General features: G+C 38.8%; 1 protein-coding gene across 11 annotated transcripts in view; it reads right to left on the bottom strand.

The window, feature by feature from the left end:
- Positions 1-18576, bottom strand: part of MAST4 (microtubule associated serine/threonine kinase family member 4) — a gene marked incomplete at its 5' end in the record, with an annotated part of 211650 nt that overhangs the window by 78229 nt on the left and 114845 nt on the right. For 2 of the 11 annotated variants that reach the window (XM_082191841.1, XM_082191842.1), the window contains one exon: positions 15208-15624. The exons of 8 other annotated variants lie outside the window; for them this stretch is intronic. In XM_082191841.1, coding sequence (XP_082047967.1) covers positions 15208-15299 — 92 coding nt within the window. Of the gene's footprint in view, positions 1-6819; positions 6839-15207; positions 15625-18576 lie in introns of those variants that run through there. One more of the 11 variants, XM_082191835.1, reaches the window with a different exon arrangement.

The following is an 18576-nucleotide window of genomic DNA, read 5'->3' as shown; positions in this document are numbered from 1 at the left end:
GTTCCACAGATTACGAATCTACCGCTCTTAACCACTACACCACACTGACTCTCATTATACAAGCTCATTTCATATTTCTCACAGGTACCTCACATAAGCCTATTTGGACATTTCTTCATAGTTTAGAACCCTCTGTGAGTTTGAGGGCAAAGTTTGCAGTGGGGAGCAACTTCTATCTGATTCCACGGAGACTCCATGCCTGATTTAAAATCCTGGCTGTGCAGGGTTCTAAATTGCGCAGGGAACGGCCACACAAGAAGAGGGCACTCCCCACTCAGTGCTCCATCATGAAACTCATGAAGGGCTCTAAAGAGTGTACACTGTACAGGTGATGTGCTGGAGAGAGCAGAGTTTGACTGTGCACCCCCCACTTCTCGCTTGTTTGCTCATCTTTAAGTATTCAGCAAAGTAGGTTGGCATGTTTTGATTTTTGAAGATGGGTTTTAAAAAAGAAAACAAAAAATGCAGCAAAAAGACAAACCGATTAGAGGGAGAATTGAAGAGAGAGCTCCAAAGGCATTGCTGAGATTGCTCTATTAGCAGAGGAGAAAATGACATGCAGTACAAAAATTTGCATTCCACTATATATTCTTAAAATGGAACAAAACACAATTTGTCAGCAAATAACTAAACTTCTGTAACATGCTTTTAAAATCCCACAAGCTACTTTTCATTGTACCCTCTATTAATGCATCTTATTGAAAGTTTACATTTACAATTTCATCAAAATGCTGCACTGGTCCATTAAATATAAATTACTAGCGTACTATTGATTAATTTTTGTACTGACGAACACTGAGAGTTCTACCTCCCCAAAGTCACGCATCTTGTCACACTGACAGAATTAACCTTAATTATTTCACAGCAAAAGACCTAGCATCACAGCACATATGCAAATCTAAACAGTTAGGGAACTGCCCTTTGATTCAAATGTTACCTTTCAAGCTAGATAAGGCCCAAGTGAGAAACATATGAAAAATTAGTGCAGTCAAATTTTAATGATGTGGAAATAATCCTGAAACATCTTATGAGCACTTAAATCTGCCACCAAGTACCTGCTTTGCACATTAACACATTTCCACTTTTGGACAGGAAAGGGGGGGTTGATTGCAAAGAAGAGGTCTATGGAATGGGTTATATGCATAAACAAAGGAAACAAACTTTTTAAAAAGCTTTCCTCATATCCCATCATAAATTTAACCTATCTTTGTTTGTAACATTATTAGAAGGGTTTCTAGAAGACTATGGCTTATGCTGCTCCTGTACAATTTTTTTGTGTTGTCATTTTGTATTATGTCAACATGACATTTCAGTGAGAATGATACATTTCCTTGGATTTTTAAATATCCTGTTACATAATCTGGAGTACTGCTTGATATAGACTTCAGCTGAATATGTGACTAGTAAAATATATGGTGTTATATGATTAGCTGCTATATAAGCCAATTTACTATGTGACAGGGTGCACTTGACAGAATTAGGCAACCAGCCAATTTTATACATTGATGCCTTTATGAATAGACAGTTTTCAACAGTATTTCCACCACATACCTCCTTGAGTCGATATCATATTCTTATACTTTCTATGGATCCATTAAATGACATCCAGCTTCTGCTCTTAGGAGGTGGCCAAAACAGTCCAAAGCTAAAGTTATTTATTCTAAAATATTTATTAAGGCCATTTTAACAAAAGGAAGCTAAATGGTTAATAATTAATAGCCTAGGAACATTTATTGTCACAAAGAGGGTTTTAACAGTTCACTGTTTCTCAGCCCATTCAATTTATTTAGTATATTTCTAGGCTGTTCATTGGTAAAATTCTTCGGATGCTTCAGAAAATATCAACAGCATACAATAATACTATCATATTCAATTCACTGCCTCTACTGATATTACCAATTATGCTCAAATCTTATCATTTTTATGGTGGGGACAGCTGGCTGTCTGGAGTATCCACAAACGTACCTATTAAGAAAGAATACTTTCATCTTGATATTAAAGAACCTTATCAGGCCATTCTATATCTTGATATAAACCAGATTAGACACTTATAGCAGAACAAGAATATGTTACTATAAGATTATATGATCTATTATGATTTCCAAGTTGGGCTACAGAGTGAGATTTAAGAATTTTATTGTCTGAACATCTAGATGGTATCAAACAATTTAGCTTGGGTGTATATTCTTTTATATCTCTGCTTTATAGTGAACTAACAGGAAAAGACAAAACATGGAAGATTATTTGTAATTAATAAATGTATTTATTTATGGAATAAATGTATAGACCAACCTCATCCCTGAACATAAAGACTGGGTGGTAGCATGGGGAGCAAGAGATCTTAAAGATAACATGGTCCTAAGTTTTTCATGGTTTATAAACAATAAGTAAGCATTAAACCTAGCCCAATAGTGTATAGAAAAGGCCAACTCTTTCAGCAATAGTGATATACTCTGACAAAAGGTCATCATGCAAAGGAACCAACTGCTGCATTTAGCACTGGCTGTAGTTTCTGGAAAGAAACATCCCCAACACAGCAATCTGATGTTTATTACTAAGACATGCACCACTGTGGCCAAGTTATCCTTTTCCTGGAAAGTCCAGAGCTGATATACCAGCTAAAGCTGGCAGAAGATGCAGACACTTGGTCCCCCAGCAACAAAGCTGAATCTAGAAGCACTCACAAGCTGCAAGCCTGTTCTGTTAAGAGTAAAAGCAACCCAATCCAGAACATGTAACTGACCAGCTCCCAGATGTGAGAACCAACCATCCAAATAGTTTCTGACTCAGACGTTACAGAAAAAGAGAGCTGTGTGTCATCAGTGTGTCAATGACATCAAGCCAGAAATCACCTAATGATCTATCCCAGTGGCTTCATACAGCTATTAAATAGTACCGGAGATAATTGATAGCCCTGCAACATCCACAGCATGATTGCCAAGGGTCCAAAAGGCTGTTCCCCAGTGCTACAGTTTGGGGAAAACTTTCCGCAAAAACTTACTGTTTATTTTGAGGACCTGCCCTTGCATTTATATTCCAAGGCAATATATTTATATGTCACCCTATCATTCTCCTAAACAGAAACAGTTTTGAAAGCTCAGTTACTTTTACATCTTGATACTGGTAAGAGTCTTTTTCTTTGGATCTCTCAATTATTTCTATACCATGTAAACACCACACTTTGGCTTTATAATTTGCCATTATTTTTAGGGTGTAGTGTGGGCAAACACTTATGAGTCCTAAATAAACAAACCAGTGAAATCCAATCAACAAAAGCCAGTTCCTGGAAACTTGCCCATCACCAAGGAAAACATGGATTCAGCTTCCCAGTGACCCAATAAAACTATTGTGTTTTATGCATAGGCTCTGTCTTATGTATTCTCTTTGTTCATAAATGTTTGCAATAAGTTATATATGGAAAGGCGTGATGTCTTCCCCAATTACAACATTTATTTCATTTCCCCTCTTAAATCAAACATTTAAAATAGTATTATGTAAGAAAAATCAAACTTTAATTAGAGCTGCCAAGAACAGTCCGAAATGTGCCAGGAAAGAAACATATGTGACTGCAAATAAGATTACTAAATATAGACAAGCAACAAATGCTAATGAAGTGTAAAGCAGGGGTACAACAAGGATGTCACAATAACAAAAGATGTGATATACTGATGTTGGTTGAAACACACAAGGCACAAGTAAAGCCATCTCTTAACATTATGTCCAAAATAAATTGAATCTTCATTCAAACGTTGTTTCCTTTTACTGAGAATTTATCGAACTGAAATGTATCAGGTAACAATGAGTTAGGGTTCACACAGGTGACAGTATCTGAGTTCAACCATACCATTCTCATGAGAAAAATTATATCTGACCTGGTGCTGTGTGAAATCCCAACATTTAATTTTGGTTCAATTAAATTGCAAAAACCTTCTCATCCCCAACACTGTTTCAAGAATCTAACAATGGAAATAGAATGATACAGTTAAGGAATGATGCAATTAAGGATCCCTATAACATCTTTGCTGTCAGAATTCACCACAGCTGAAGCATTTGCAGGCTTCCACCCACACACTTTCATAACAGCCATATACTGCGTCTGCTTTGTTTTGTTCCTTTTAAAATGACAGCTTAAGTTATTAAGATATGAAACAATCTGACTGGTATCTGATTGGGTAGATAGGATGGAGGGAATAGGACTGTAAAAACTTCCTTACATTAAAAACAAAGTTAAATGCAAATGCAAAACCAAATGTCCCATACTGCAGTTGTCCTGTGCCATATACTGTACAGTGGTACCTCAGATTAAGAGCTTAATTCGTTCTGGAGGTCCGTTCTTAAACCGGAAACTGTTCTTAACCTGAGGTACCACTTTAGCTAATGGGGCCTCCCGCTGGCGCCGCTGCACAATTTCTGTTCTCATCCTGAAGCAAAGTTCTTAACCCAAGGTACAATTTCTGGGTTAGCTGAAGCTTCTGTAACCTGAAGCGTCTGTAACCCGAGGTACCACTTTACACCAATCTATCTTAGGTATATACTGAGAAAATTCCTGCATGCAAGTAATAACTGTCCCTAATTGAAATAGTAGCACAACACCTTTTATGTTCAAGGAGCTCCTTCTACATATTTAGAAGGCTCCTTGGCATAGACTGTGTTTACACAATTACCATTCTTCCCCTGACCATTTTTAAACATTCACAGGCCATTGTGTTTTTCTGCTGTCTTGTGAACTATCAAATATAGCTATCCTTTTGTTTACTTTTCATGATCACTTATCATGAAGAAAAGAGATGAGTTAAGGTTCCTTGTTCTAGCTTAGGGATTCTTTCTAGACACTCTACTCACTCCAAGCTTTGAGTCATACTTTGTGTACACAAGCCACAGGATAACTGAGTTCAGAGACTGTTAACCTAGAGAAATTTGGTAAACAGCAGCTTTCATGATGTATCTTTCACAACTTCTGCCATACAGAATGACAAATTCATTCAAATGTTTTATTTTAATATATATTTTGGTCAGCATTTTTACAATCAAGAATTTTCCACCTAAACACTATTAATTTTATCCAACACACTGTTTAGCAACTGTTAGACATAGTGTTTACTCTAATTTAACAACACCCATGAGAGAAAATATGACTGTAAACCATGCTCAAGGAGCAGTTCAAAGCACAACACAAGGACAACAACCCAGTTCATGGTATCAACTGATGTATTCTGTGTCTTGTGATAACACGGTTAATGGAACTTTTTTTGTTTCGGCATTGCATGTCACTCACCGCTCTCGTTACTCCCCCTGTTATGTATTAAACCTTAGAAGTATATGAACTGCCACACAGCTTGCCATGACAATGCATAACCTAGCCAAAACATCCAGTCTCACAAAATTGTGTGAAAACTGTCTGGGTTTTCTTGCAGAATGATATCCTGACACTTCTTTCTTGGAAAAGGAGCAATATTAGCAAGAGATCAAAGGGTTCTGTTTTTCTTTTCATTTCATTATAGCAACAGTGAAAACAGGATATGTTGAAAACTCTCTGGAGCATGGGGATGGCACAGAGGGAAAGGGTGAGGGGGAAGTCCCATTGTGCTATTTTGTTGTATATTGCCCACAGATAGAAAATGGCAGTTAAGTTGGTTCTAAATGAACCTTTTCCTATTACTAAAAGGACTCTGATGTTCATATTATACCAACTTTTTTATAAAAAAAAAACACCCAAAAAAAAACCACCACATGAATGTTCATATAAGTTCTTGGTTTTTTAATTCAAGCCAGTATGTAATGTTGCAACTTTTTTTCTAGCAGACCTTAAACTACTTTCCTTTAATGAAGACTTCAAATTCATAATGGTGGGGTTCTAGCTCTTTAATAGTTGCTTAACACAAATTTAATGGTAAGGGCATTTGTCAATTAACATAAGAAGTTTCACAGCTTGAATATCTGCTTGCCACCAACCCTAGCAACAAAAAACTCTGGAGAGAGAAAAGAACAAAAAAACTTCTACCACACAGGCCTCTCCCAGTTTTCTAGTTTACTGAAGCTACCTGATTTAGTACAGATGACTAGTACTCTTAAGTCCTCTGCTGAATGTACAAATAGGAAATAGAAGATGGTATAAATGGAAAAATTCAGTTCAGCTCTGAAACTACCTCACAGATTATATGACAAGACAATTACATCATGCTATGCTCATTTTAACATGAGGAAGTAGCAGGGGGAAAGCAGTGAGTAATCCTGCCTGAAGTCAGAAGAAACTTTTGTAAAAACTCTCCTGCTTTCTACATGTCCCTTCTTGTGCCCTCAGCAAAGGAAGGCATGGCCTATTCATTAATAATCTTTGGGTGGCACAGCACCAGTCATGTGCTTTGGCATAAGCCTTCTAAGTGAAAACCAGACAGCCACAAAACTTGCTTAACTACTTTTCCTTCTCTTTCAAGCAGCAAGTGCTTATGGCATCAAAATTATATGCGAGAAATTATGTTGCTAATGTTGTTTTATTTAAGTTGAAAAATAAAAAGCTGCAGAATCAGAGACATGGTCACAAAGGTTTCTTTAAAAAGTTGAAACACCATATTTAGATAGATGAGAAAGAAATAGAACTCTGTGGTGCTCATTTGCTTTCCATTGGACAACATATGGTACTCCTAGTCAACATTAAAAATAATCATTATCTATAATGTTGGACTTTACTCCAAACGAAACGGGTGTTTCTGAAGTAGGTAGATTTCTTTTGATACGAAGTTTCTAATGTGCCAAAAATACTCGACAGAAAACATTTCTCTAGGAGACAACCTTATACTAGATGAAACACCCTTTACTCACTGTTACGCAGTTTAAATGCAGGCTTCTTCATTGCAAAACAGATATTGGGAGGAATAAGGCATTAGGAAACAAAGTAAAAGGAAGAAGCATGACTCCAGCTCATAAGGTTATGAGTCACCAAACTGACTTTACTACAAAAACATTTAAATGTAGTCGTCATTGTTTGGAGAGAAGAGTTAAGACCTATTGCACACCAAGCACGGGGGAGGCAGGCAAGTGTGAGCAAGAACCAAACAAAGGCAGGATATGGGCGAAAAACGAGGCCACAGCTTTATTGGGGTTTGGGCATGGCATGGGGCAAGGATCCATTCTTCCAGGCAGTCCACCAGCTGGCCCAATCTCTCATCCAGCCTGCCTCCTTGGGCAACCTGACGAGATTCCAGCAGGTGGTTTTCCACCACACAGTGGATCAGTTTCAACCATAGATAAAGTTGCTTCCCAGCCCTATCAACCAACAGCTGTTTGATACACCCCCCCATGTATTTCACTGAGAGTAGGTGAGTCAGTTGGTGGTGGCTTCAGAAGCTTCAGGGCTGCTGCAGTCCCAGGTTTTATAGCCCAGGTGCACATAAAGGCCAGCACAGGCTTCACCCTGGTCCACACCCAGATCCCAGATCCCAGATCTGGCTGCAGGGCTCACCAGTCTGGCTATGGATTAGAATCAGGTCTATGCCCTTGTTTGCTTCTTCAGTACTGCTTTGCTTCTATTTCTAGCTCAGTAACAGTAGAAGACAAGCCACCCCCAGGTATGAGCTGTATACATAGTTTATTGCACACTAAGAACTGCAGAGTCATAATTTCGACCTCAAGCTTGTGACATGTTTGCCAAATATGGTGGCCACCACTATTTTAAGAATGGGAAGTAATAAGAAATTGATCTGTGTTTTATACTCAACATACTTTTTGCCATGCTCATGGAAACTCATGCTCATTCAAACAACTGCTTTAGTATTACTGTACAGCCTAGTACTACTTTGCATAAATACTTTTTTTTTAATTCAGACTTCTTAGTGTTTAAAATCCATTTAGCTTACTTGCTAAAAAGTATGATTGACTCTTGGTGATCAGGTAGCCATTCCACCAGTACTAATAAGAACTAAGTTGTGTTATGTGATCCCCAAGGAAGTGCTCTATTGGGAGCTGGCTTCAGGCACTGGGCCATTAGCAGACCAACTCTGTGTCACAAAGATGTATGCAAATGTGACATGAAGGCTGACAACATTAACCCCGCGATGTACGAATCCCTTGCAGAAAACTGCAGTGCCTGAAAATAAGTTCTGTATCCAGAGCAGGGACCAAAGGAGGAATGACCACAGGAAAGAACGCAGAAAGAAGAAATGCCATGGTACACCTGCATCAGGACAACCGGACACCTTCATTTGCTCCAAGTGCAACAAAACATGTCTCTCCTGTATTGGTGTTTACAGCCAGTGCAGGCCCTGTAACTTTCCGAAAGTTTGACATCACCCCCAAAGGTGTATTCTTTCACTGTCTCTCAGGACAAACGGATGCCAACCAACCATAGATTCTCACATACCTTTTCATTTCACATTTAGTTCCAAGCCTATGTGTGTTTACTTAGGTGTAAGCCTATGAATGGCCACTGAGGGGTAACTGTGGCACTTGTTTTAAGGTACTTGTACTGCATTCTTGGGTAAAATTAACCAGTAAAGTGATTTTGTAGTACAGTAATCAATGTACATTGCAACATTTTAAACAACTGAGCATTTAGACACATGAACTAGTGAAAAGGGAAGTAATTTATTTTAATTACAGAGGGTTAAATCCAACATTGCCTTCCATTCACACAATTTAGTATCCTCTCCTCCCCCTACAATCCCCTTCCCAGCCTTCCAGTACATTTTTTTTTTGGGGGGGGATGCTGCAGTGGAGAAGTGAGGAAGTCCAAGTCCTTTTGCAGTAACAAGACATCTGTTCCCACTTGTGTGCAAACACAATTAGATACAACCTAGAATAATTAATTCAGAACTGTGTTGAAATGAATATGGATTATAAAATTTTAGGAATAATATGCATTGGGGGAAAATTGTGTAGGGACAATTAAGGAAGAAAATGAACTATGGCATTTTTACTGACACCAGACCTGATGAAATAACACCTTCAGACAATAACAGCTAGTACAGATAAACTGCAGTACAGTTTGCTTTTTTGAACCTTCTCCAATGGGCAAATCGATATGGAAGTAATCTTAGTGTCCCAAACTTCTGAAACTTGTTTCTATCTATTGGGACCAGTGCCTATCTTCAAACTGCTACTATTCTACATCTGCTGTTTCTCTGCTGGATCATTTTCAACAGAATCACAAGTCTCTTTTCCCCTGATGATTAAGATTTCACCACAAGCTGTTTTGCCCTTCCGTTTTATTCAGGTTTGAAACAAAGTGTTCTACCACAGCAGGTCTAAGTAATCATAAAGGATGTGAATGTTAATTACACTCAATGGTTCTGAAAAGTAGTATCAATGAATACCAGCATCTGGAGCAGCTTGTAATTACTTAATCTGAAAATGTGAAGCTTGTGGTTTCTGAGAAAATGAATAATATTAGGAACTGGTGTACGGGAATAAACTTATTCCTTATCAAATCTTGATTTCCATTTCCATATATCCAAATTTGTTTAAAGCAAATGTCCTGCTAATACAAATAATAGACTGACTTAAAGTGCAAACTGTTGTATGAAAGCAGAGGCCACACCTAAGAATTATTCTAGATGTGAGATTAAATCCACTTGATGAACACAGGCAAGTCAAGACTAGATTAACCATTGGTCTGACTGTACATGGAATAGCCTGGCATCTATTGTATTTTTTTTTTTTAAGCCAGCAAGTTAGGATATGTAATATACAAAAACAAAAAAGCTATAAATAAAGCCAACACCTTAAAGATTCATGAGGAAAGAAATTAACAATAAAGATAAAGCAGAGTCTTTAACAATCACTCTAAAATCTCATATAAAACCTACAATCCCAAAAGGAACTCTTTGGCAAATAAACATGGGTTACTTCAAATATACTGAACAACCAAATTTGTCCTCAGTGATATACCAATGTTGTTAATAAACTCAGCTCTCATATAATCACAAAAAATGATGTTCTGCTTTTCAGACCAACTGCCAAACGCAACAACCCAACACAATTATATGGTGATGTCACAAAATAAACAAAAAGTAAATTATTTAAAGTTCTTAAAAGTTATACAAATCTGTGCAATTCCTCCCTCAAAACCCCCCCACCAAATTCACCACTTGAGAAATAATGTCCCCATTCACACTTAGCATTAAGTCAAACCATGGCTTAGCATAACTGAGCAGATGCGACTGCCTTCAGTCTCAGTTCCTGCAGCTGCCATGCTACCTGGGGCTGAGCCATGGATTGACTATATGTTACAGCTCAACCAAGGTTTACATTTTTGTCTTTCTGAGCCGTAAGCTGTGCTACTTAAGAGGTGCCAGAACTCACCAGGAACACCTCCCTTGTTCTCATATAATGGCAGTGGCACCCACCTGAGAGGTGCCGAAACTGAGTTCCAATCAGTTCTGGCTGAAAAAAAGCTCTGGCCAAAATAAAGTTTGATTACAGCTTGTGCTTTATCTGCAGCAAGACAAACCAAGGTTCAAAGGTACTGCTAAGCCAAACCATGGCTTAGCCCCCAATAGCACAGCCGCAGCCAGCCTTGGGGAGAACCACTGCAGCCAAGATCTTTACATCAGGAAGTCACACATTTGCATAAAATCATAGTTTGGCTTAGCAATATACGCAAAATGGATCAATGCACTACCATACCAAGGACAAAACTAACAAGCAAACAGAAAGCTTTTCATTGCTTGTTTGTTTATTAGTGACATTTTAAATGAAAAGTAATTCAAAGCAACTTACAAAAAACAGCACATGCATTTAAACAAGCATAAATCTAAAACGGAATAAAAACTAAAAACACATTCATATTTATGAAGTGGCAGGGCTAACATTTCCCATCCACTGAAGGAGGCCATTTCATATCAACAGTTTGCACGGCACACTTTAGAGATAGAAGGGAAAGAAAAGCACCCCAGTTTACTGATTCATCTGTAGTACAGTCACGTGTGGTCTTCCCACAAACACTGCATTTGGTGTTCTTTTTATAGTCTCAGGCTCCTATCCTGTATCTGGAAGAAGCATCACTCATGCCAAGCACCCATGACTCCATAGTATGTCACCAATGTGGTGCCTCAAGAGCCTGGAAGAGGTAACTGTACCATTGGGAAGGGGGAGCTTAGGCCCTATCAAGCTTTCTGAGGTCTGGGGTTCTGAATCTTCAAAGGGAAACAGCCCCCTGGGCAGTGGAGGATCAGGACGTAGAAAAACAGTGCAAGCAGAAAGAACTATCCTTAGCAAAGTAGAAAATAGGTGTGCATATGCCCAATGATTATTTTCACTGGCTGAGCCAATGGTGGATTATACAGAACCAATACAAAAATTAAATACTAAAGTTAGACTGGAACACAAAAGAAAATAATCTGTTACTTATATGTGGCATGTGACATTAAAACACTGGATTAATATCATACACGGTTGCCATTTAACACTTCCAACTTTGTGTTTCCAAGCCAACCTGCTATGTGCCATAATGAAGCAGCCCTACTTGGGAAAGGCACACCCTTTTGGTCTCTAAGCACACTAATCAATTGTGGGCTCCCATGCAGTGAAGTTGTGGGTGGATGAGCAGGCAGCAAAGAATGACACAGAGCCGTGTGGATTAAAATTATGCCACAACTTTACTGATTACAGAAGTATAGGTTTAACATAAGCATTAGGCATGGATCCATTACTCAACCAGTCCACTTGCTGGCTGATATGCTGTCAGCCAACAGGTGGGGATTGGTTCACGATGTGACCTACTTCTAGTAGACCTGATTTGGCCACTGGCAGGGATACTATGGCCCATCAGCCCCTGAGCTGGGCTTCAGGATGAAAAGCACCACCTCCACAATCCCTTCCCTATCTTTCCCAACTAAGGATCCAGCCAAATGTCTCTCTCGCCATCAAATGTTGTGACGATTGCTATGAGGTAGGCTAAAGCCACAAGCCAAAGCAAATTTTCTTGTGAGCAAAATTTCTCCCCAGCCCTGAAACCAGCAGTCCATAGGAAAGTCATTGGTCAGCAAACCCATTCCTGCAAAGAAGAGGTAAATTAAACAGGGGGTGGGAGGCTGAAAAAAAGCCCAGTGCAACTGGTTAGGCAAGCAAACAAGGCATGCCTTCTATAGGCCAGGAGCGGACCAAGTGGAACAAAGTCTTCTGTCTGGTCTGCTCCATGGCTCAGCGCCCTCAGGACACCCAGCTAGCTCCTTGAAGTCCCATCCAGCCCCCATTTTCCCACAACGAGCCTGAGACACTGGCCACTCCCCTCACCATGTCAGGCCACAAATGGCACTCCTCAAGTTAATCGGGAAAGATGATATTCTTTTTTCAGCCAGTGCAATAGCAAAATATTTTGTAATCTGACATGATAATCAGAATGAATGTTTCTATAGGTTTAAGCCTTGGATTTAGCCAAGCTTATTAGTCATGCGGAAGTGTCTACGGACAGCGCTGGCTCCCGGCCTCTAGAGTGAGATGAACGCATAACCCTAGAGTCTCTCAAGACTGGCCCGTACGGGCAGGGGTACCTTTACCTTTACCTTATTAGTCATGCACATTAAGGGGCCTATGTAAAACACAGGGCTGGATTCAGACTTGCTCTTGTGCAAATGAAAAGGCTTCCTGCTGGAGGAAAGGGCAATGAAGCTATTTCCATGGATTTCTCTATCCCTATGCAACTCACAAAGGGAGGCGGGTGGCGCTGTGGGTTAAACCACAGAGCCTAGGATCTAGAAGTTCGAAAGCACCTCAAAGTGCAAGTAGATCCGGCGGGAAGATAAACGGCATTTCTGTGCTCTGCTCTGGTTCGCCAGAAGCGGCTTAGTCATGCTGGCCACATGACCCGGAAGCTGTATGCCGGATCCCTCAACCAATAAAGCGAGATGAGTGCCGCAACCCCAGAGTTGATCACGACTGGACCTAATGGTCAGGGGTCCCTTTATCTTTATGCAACTCACAACTGTCTTTGTGGTTCCAGAGGGTTCCCTCCCCCAAGTAGCCATAAGACATTATCCAGCCCCAAAACATTTTAGTTTAGAAAAAAAACACATACAAGAAATGTATGGGACAGGAAAATTATGAATGGTATGAAGAAAGTGAATTAAGTTTTCCACCCTCTCATATACACTAGAACCTAGGGTAATCCAAAGCTGAACAGTGTGAGATTCAGGACAGATAAAAAGAAGTATTACTTTGTATAGCTAATAGTTAAGCTACAAGCTACCACAAGATGTACTGATAGCCACCAATTTGGAAAATATTAAAAAAATATTAGAAAGTTTCATGGAGAAAAAGGCTGTTAATGGCTGCTAGTCATGATAGCTATATATACTGCCTCTATCAGAAGTATGTGCCTCTGAATACCAATTGCTGGCAAACTATTGGAAGAGTGTTATTATGATCATGACTGCTTCTGGGCTTCCCACAGATCGGCCATTCTGATAACAGAAAGCTGGACTAAGTAGACCCTGGTCTGAGTTCACCGCAGCTTTAGTTATGCTCATAACAAGAGTTTAGCAATGTGTCCACATCCATGCTAACTATGGTTCAGTTTAAACGGGGTAGCATTTAATTGACTCAAAAACTTCCACTGGTTCAAAATACAACAGCCAGATTCCTGCCTAGGGTTCCATTTATTGCTATTGTTATCTCTGCTTTATAACAGCTGTACTGGTTGCCAGTTGGTTTCTAGGCCTAATTCAAGGTGATCACATTCATGTTTAATTCCCAAATGACTTAGTCCTCAAATATATGAAAGACCATCTTCACTATACACCTTTAGGTGCCAAGCAAAAATGTCCCTCTTTAACCAGGCCTTTGGCTGACTGATATCCAATGCCCTTTTAAAATGTGTTGGGGAGGGGGTGGGTACTGGTTGCTGTTTTTTATTATGTATTTTTGTGGGACATTATGGTGAAGGGCAGGTAATAAAGTGATTTATTATTGATGATGATGATGATGATGATGATGTATCCATAAACAGATGCAGACTGTACCCAAAGTTTCCAAGAGTCAATAGACTATTTACACATCAGTAAACCATGAGTTACACTAGCCTAAGTACTAAAATGAGTCTTCTCTGTTGTGGTGCCCTGGATGTGGAATTACCTCTCTATGGATGTGCACCTGTCTCCTTCACTGGTGGTCTTCTGGTCCCAGCTGAAGATCTATGGTTTCCCTTCAAACTTTGGAAGTTGTGCATTAACTGAATTCCAAAAGTGGATGAGTTGTTACTGCTATATTATTATTTTTTATTGTAATTTGTTTTATATAATGTTTATATATTTTAATATGATTGTATGATGTGTATCTTTTATTTGATTGTTTTCAAACCCACCCTGGGATTCTAGCTAAAGGAAGTCTAAAAATACATACATAACTACATGTGATGCATAGTGTAAAAAATACTTGTTAGCTCATTTCTAATCAGTTTTTTGTTTCTTCTAACATAGCTCTAGTTTCTAGTTTCTATCAAATTCACTAGTTATGTACTTCAGATTAGATCTTGTCATTATTCTGTTATTGCTTCTGACTGAAGCGAGAAAAGCTGTAGTTACAGAAATGTATCTTAATACTTGACACACAAGTAGTATCAAAACATAGACCAATGAAAATATCCTGCCAAAATTCAGAAAAAAAACTGATTAAATACTAATCAAGCTGTCACTCAACAAAAAAGGAGCCCATTATCACAGGTTAAGCAAAAGCACCAGATTAATGCAATCATTTCAAAAATAATAATCCAAACTTTATTTACATGCCACATTTCTCTAGTTATTTTAATTGTCTTCCAGAAAAACATTTTCTGATAAACAGAAAAATCACAGTATTAACAAGTGGCACCCCCCCCCCCCGTTAAAGAACTCCTTTCTGGGAAAAAGTGAATTAGATATAGAACATTAATTTGAAACTGAACTTTCTCTACAAAAGAGTTACCTGTATTTACTAACCTTGAAACAATAAAACGTTCAGTGATTAGATTTCATTGATGCACAAATCCAAATACTGAAACTTTTTTCCCTCTACCTATAGTTAAGGTAGCCATAAGTCTACAAACTAATTATAGCCTACTGAGTGTTAAAAGTAGCATGAAACCTCAAAACAAAGAAGGCGGAAGTGCTGAAGCAGTATTTACCTGCATTACAAGCTATTCGGCAATTGTATGCGGCCAAAATTTATTTACATTTTGAAAACTTTATAAGAACGGCAACAAACAACTAGAAGCATAAGCTTCCTGAACTCAGTTTTTACCTTTGTGTTCGGCGGAGTCTGTTTCCACTTCTCAAATGAGGCATTGTAAAACTTGAGAACACAGTCCAAAAATGTGGATCAGACATATCCATATTCCTTCCTTAAACACACAAGTTGTGTTTTTCCCCTTTAAAAAAGGAGGGATATATACAAAAAGAAAAAAAGGGAAATAATCCCGATTTGATTATCCTCTCCCCACTGAAAATGTAAACATTAGCTCCACTCAAGGCAACTTTAAAGCACAGCAAAGCAGCTGGATACTATAGGCTTCCTTAGTAGCGAACAAGTTTCTGTTCTCAATTATAAATAAATAAAAAACTTTTCCCTTTCTGGTTAAATGATCTGATGCGTATGCTGCCAAGCTTTAAATAAAAATTACAATAGTTTTAGCCCTCCCATTCTGCTGAAAACCCTGTCCTTGTACGTGTGATTCAGCCAAAGGTACTTTGTCATCTGTTTGGAAGATACCATTCAGGTTCATTCAAAGGGGGGAAGGTTATAATCTTTGTTTTTTTCTGTAGCTTTCTTGGTGGCCATAATTTCAACGTGGAATTTTATTTTAAAAGTCTCATTAAATAAACAAAATAGCCAGTTTAATTCCTTTAGTATTAATGAAGAATAAATCTCAAAGTTCACACAGTTGTTCCCCCCCCATGCTGATTCAGAAATGAGATCATCTTTCAGAGACTTTTCCAAGACTTAAACCTATCACTTTTGATACTATCTTCCTGATTATTGAGAGGCTGTGAACAAAATCAGGGTCTCCTTTACTGCAGAAGAAAGAAAAAATCTTCCAACTTTAATCTTTCCACTGCAAATACACATTTCTTCCAGAATTCTAGCAGTCACTTATATAAAAAGGAGAGGATTTCAGTAAGAGGCTTGCAAAAAGCTTTCCTTCCCCCCAACCAGAGGGTACTCGAAGCACCTTTTCTACGTAAAATGGATGCCTTATTCATCGTGTGATCACCACTCATGTTCAAAGCAGAAAAAATAAGTTATTCACCCCAGAAGTGTTATTGTATGAAACATATAATAGGCAAAATAGGAATTCTATTCATACCTAAAACCAGTAAATTTGTATGTTTGTCTTAAAGAAAAGTGACACCAGGGAGTTCCATGTTAAATCTGTAATTGTTAAATAACAGATGTAACTCTACTTGCTCGGCTGGGAACTTATTAATAATTGGCAAAGCTGCAATACCTGTACCATGGGTGAGGTGAACAGACCAAGAGTGGGAGGAGAGGTATCCTGCCACCCATCTCAAAACTAAAACTCATTGCCCATTCATTCCAGCACTGAAAACAAAAACAAAAGAAAAAAGAAAAGCCAGAATACAGGGTGTGGCAGGAGAAACTATTTAATAACTACAGCTACACCTCATACTTTCTTCCACTTGGAGGCATCTTGAGCACCTACTCATTAGTCCCAATACTAATTCTTGCAGCTTTGCAGTTTTATACCCTTAGCCGCATTTGGATTCATATGCCAGAATCATCTCTCATTCTCACTTTGTTCCTTTAACTTCAGTTCATGCTCTATCACCTTTCTCCAGTTTTCCATTCTTGTGTTACCCTAGTTCTAATGCTGCCCTAGTTTCCTCCTGTACAAAGAAGTACGCCTGGCTATTTTCAAAAGCAGTAAATTGGATACAGTCTTAGTCATGCTTAGAACAGAAATTATTTCTAAGCATGACAAATGCTACAATCCTAACTTCACTGAGAGTCAGCACTTATCTTCATTGCTATTGGAAATGTAAAGGCATTTTCTCATGGCTACCACACATGATGCAGTAAGAGATGCAAAGCAAATCCTATCTCCCTTGTGAAACTGCATGTAATCAATTTCCCTTTTTTTATTTCAGCTCTGGCTGCTTCACCAGCTATAGCCCCTTTTGGACAGAGATGACTTGTCCTTCATGCTCTGGTAGATTATGTGCTCTACATGTGGTTGCCCTTGAAGGCAACTCAGAAACTTCAAAGGATCCAAAATGCACCAGCCAGATTGCTGGATGGGGTTCTGTTTAGATCTCAAACAGCCCCTGCTCTAAAACAGCTCCAATGTTCATTTCTGGGTGCAATTCAGGATTCTCATGTTAGTATTTAAAGCCCTAAATGACCTGTGCCCAAAATACCTCAAAGGCTGCCTCTTTTCCCAAAGACTCTTTCAGATGCTAAGATCAGCAGAGGGGGTCCTTTGCGGAAGTTTGGGGACAGGAGAGGGTGTCTTCCCTGTTAGCCCCTAAGTTGTGTATCTCCTGCCCCACAGAGATGCTTCTGGCATCTTCTTTATACGGGTTTTGGGAAATGCTGAAGATGCACCACTTAACCCTGGCTTTTCAGATGGATATTTTAAGAACCCACCTTATTTCTAGATTCAGGTAGGTAGCCGGGTTGGTCTGCCGCAGTAGAACTATATTAAAAAAATAAACAAAATTGTACAGTAACACTTTAGAGACCAACTAAGTTGGTTCTCGGTCTCTAAGGTGCTACGGGACATTTTTAAATTTATTTTTATATATGTCCACCTTATTTCTGTGATTTTAAGTTATTTTAAACTGTTTTCAATATTGTTGTTTTATTTGCTGCCCTGGACCCTTAGGGTGAAAGGCAGATAAACAACAACATGCTTAGGTTCAAAACAATGTAAAGCTAACTTCTTGGGGGGGGGTTGCTCCATCCTTACAGAGCCATTGCTTTAGTAAGCAGCGGCTAAAATTGGCTAAGCATTTGTACAACGCTTTTAAGCATTAAAATTGTACAGTATTCTTTCCCCAACATTTTGCAGATGAGGGAACTGAAGCTAAGAGAGAGTGGCTTGCCTAAGGCTGTTTGGTAACTACATTTCTACAAATTCAAAGTAATATGAGCTTCCTGGAGAATTTTTATTGGACCACAATACCTCAAGGACCATCTCCCCATATGAACTGATCTTTATTACGCATTTTATTTTTTCATTTTATATTTTTATGTTGCGATCTTTGGGTGAAGGGTAGTATACAAATGTAATAAAATACATACATACATACATACACACCACCCCCGATATCTAAGACAATTTTAAGATCTGACTGAGCATGTTTGACATATTTAGTAACCACAGTGCCGTTGTGAGGGTTAGCAAAGCCATGTACTGTGTCAGATTGTGTTCCACCACTTCCGGCTAAACCTTACTGAGATTACAATACAACCACCTCAAACAAGTGCCAAAAGAATAGGAAATTGTGCAGGTAACCTGGAGAGAAAGGGCCTCACACTCCTCATTCTCCCCAAAAGCTTAACCTTTTAACGGCAGCTTAAAATTTGTCAGAAAACTATACAACTCATTTACAAATTAGACCTTTACAAACTCTATAGGAAGGAAAGGAA

The sequence above is a fragment of the Podarcis vaucheri genome (genome assembly GCF_965113315.1).
Source record: "Podarcis vaucheri genome assembly, chromosome: 11".
Taxonomy (NCBI): domain Eukaryota; kingdom Metazoa; phylum Chordata; class Lepidosauria; order Squamata; family Lacertidae; genus Podarcis; species Podarcis vaucheri.
This window is presented reverse-complemented; position numbering and strand designations above follow the sequence as displayed.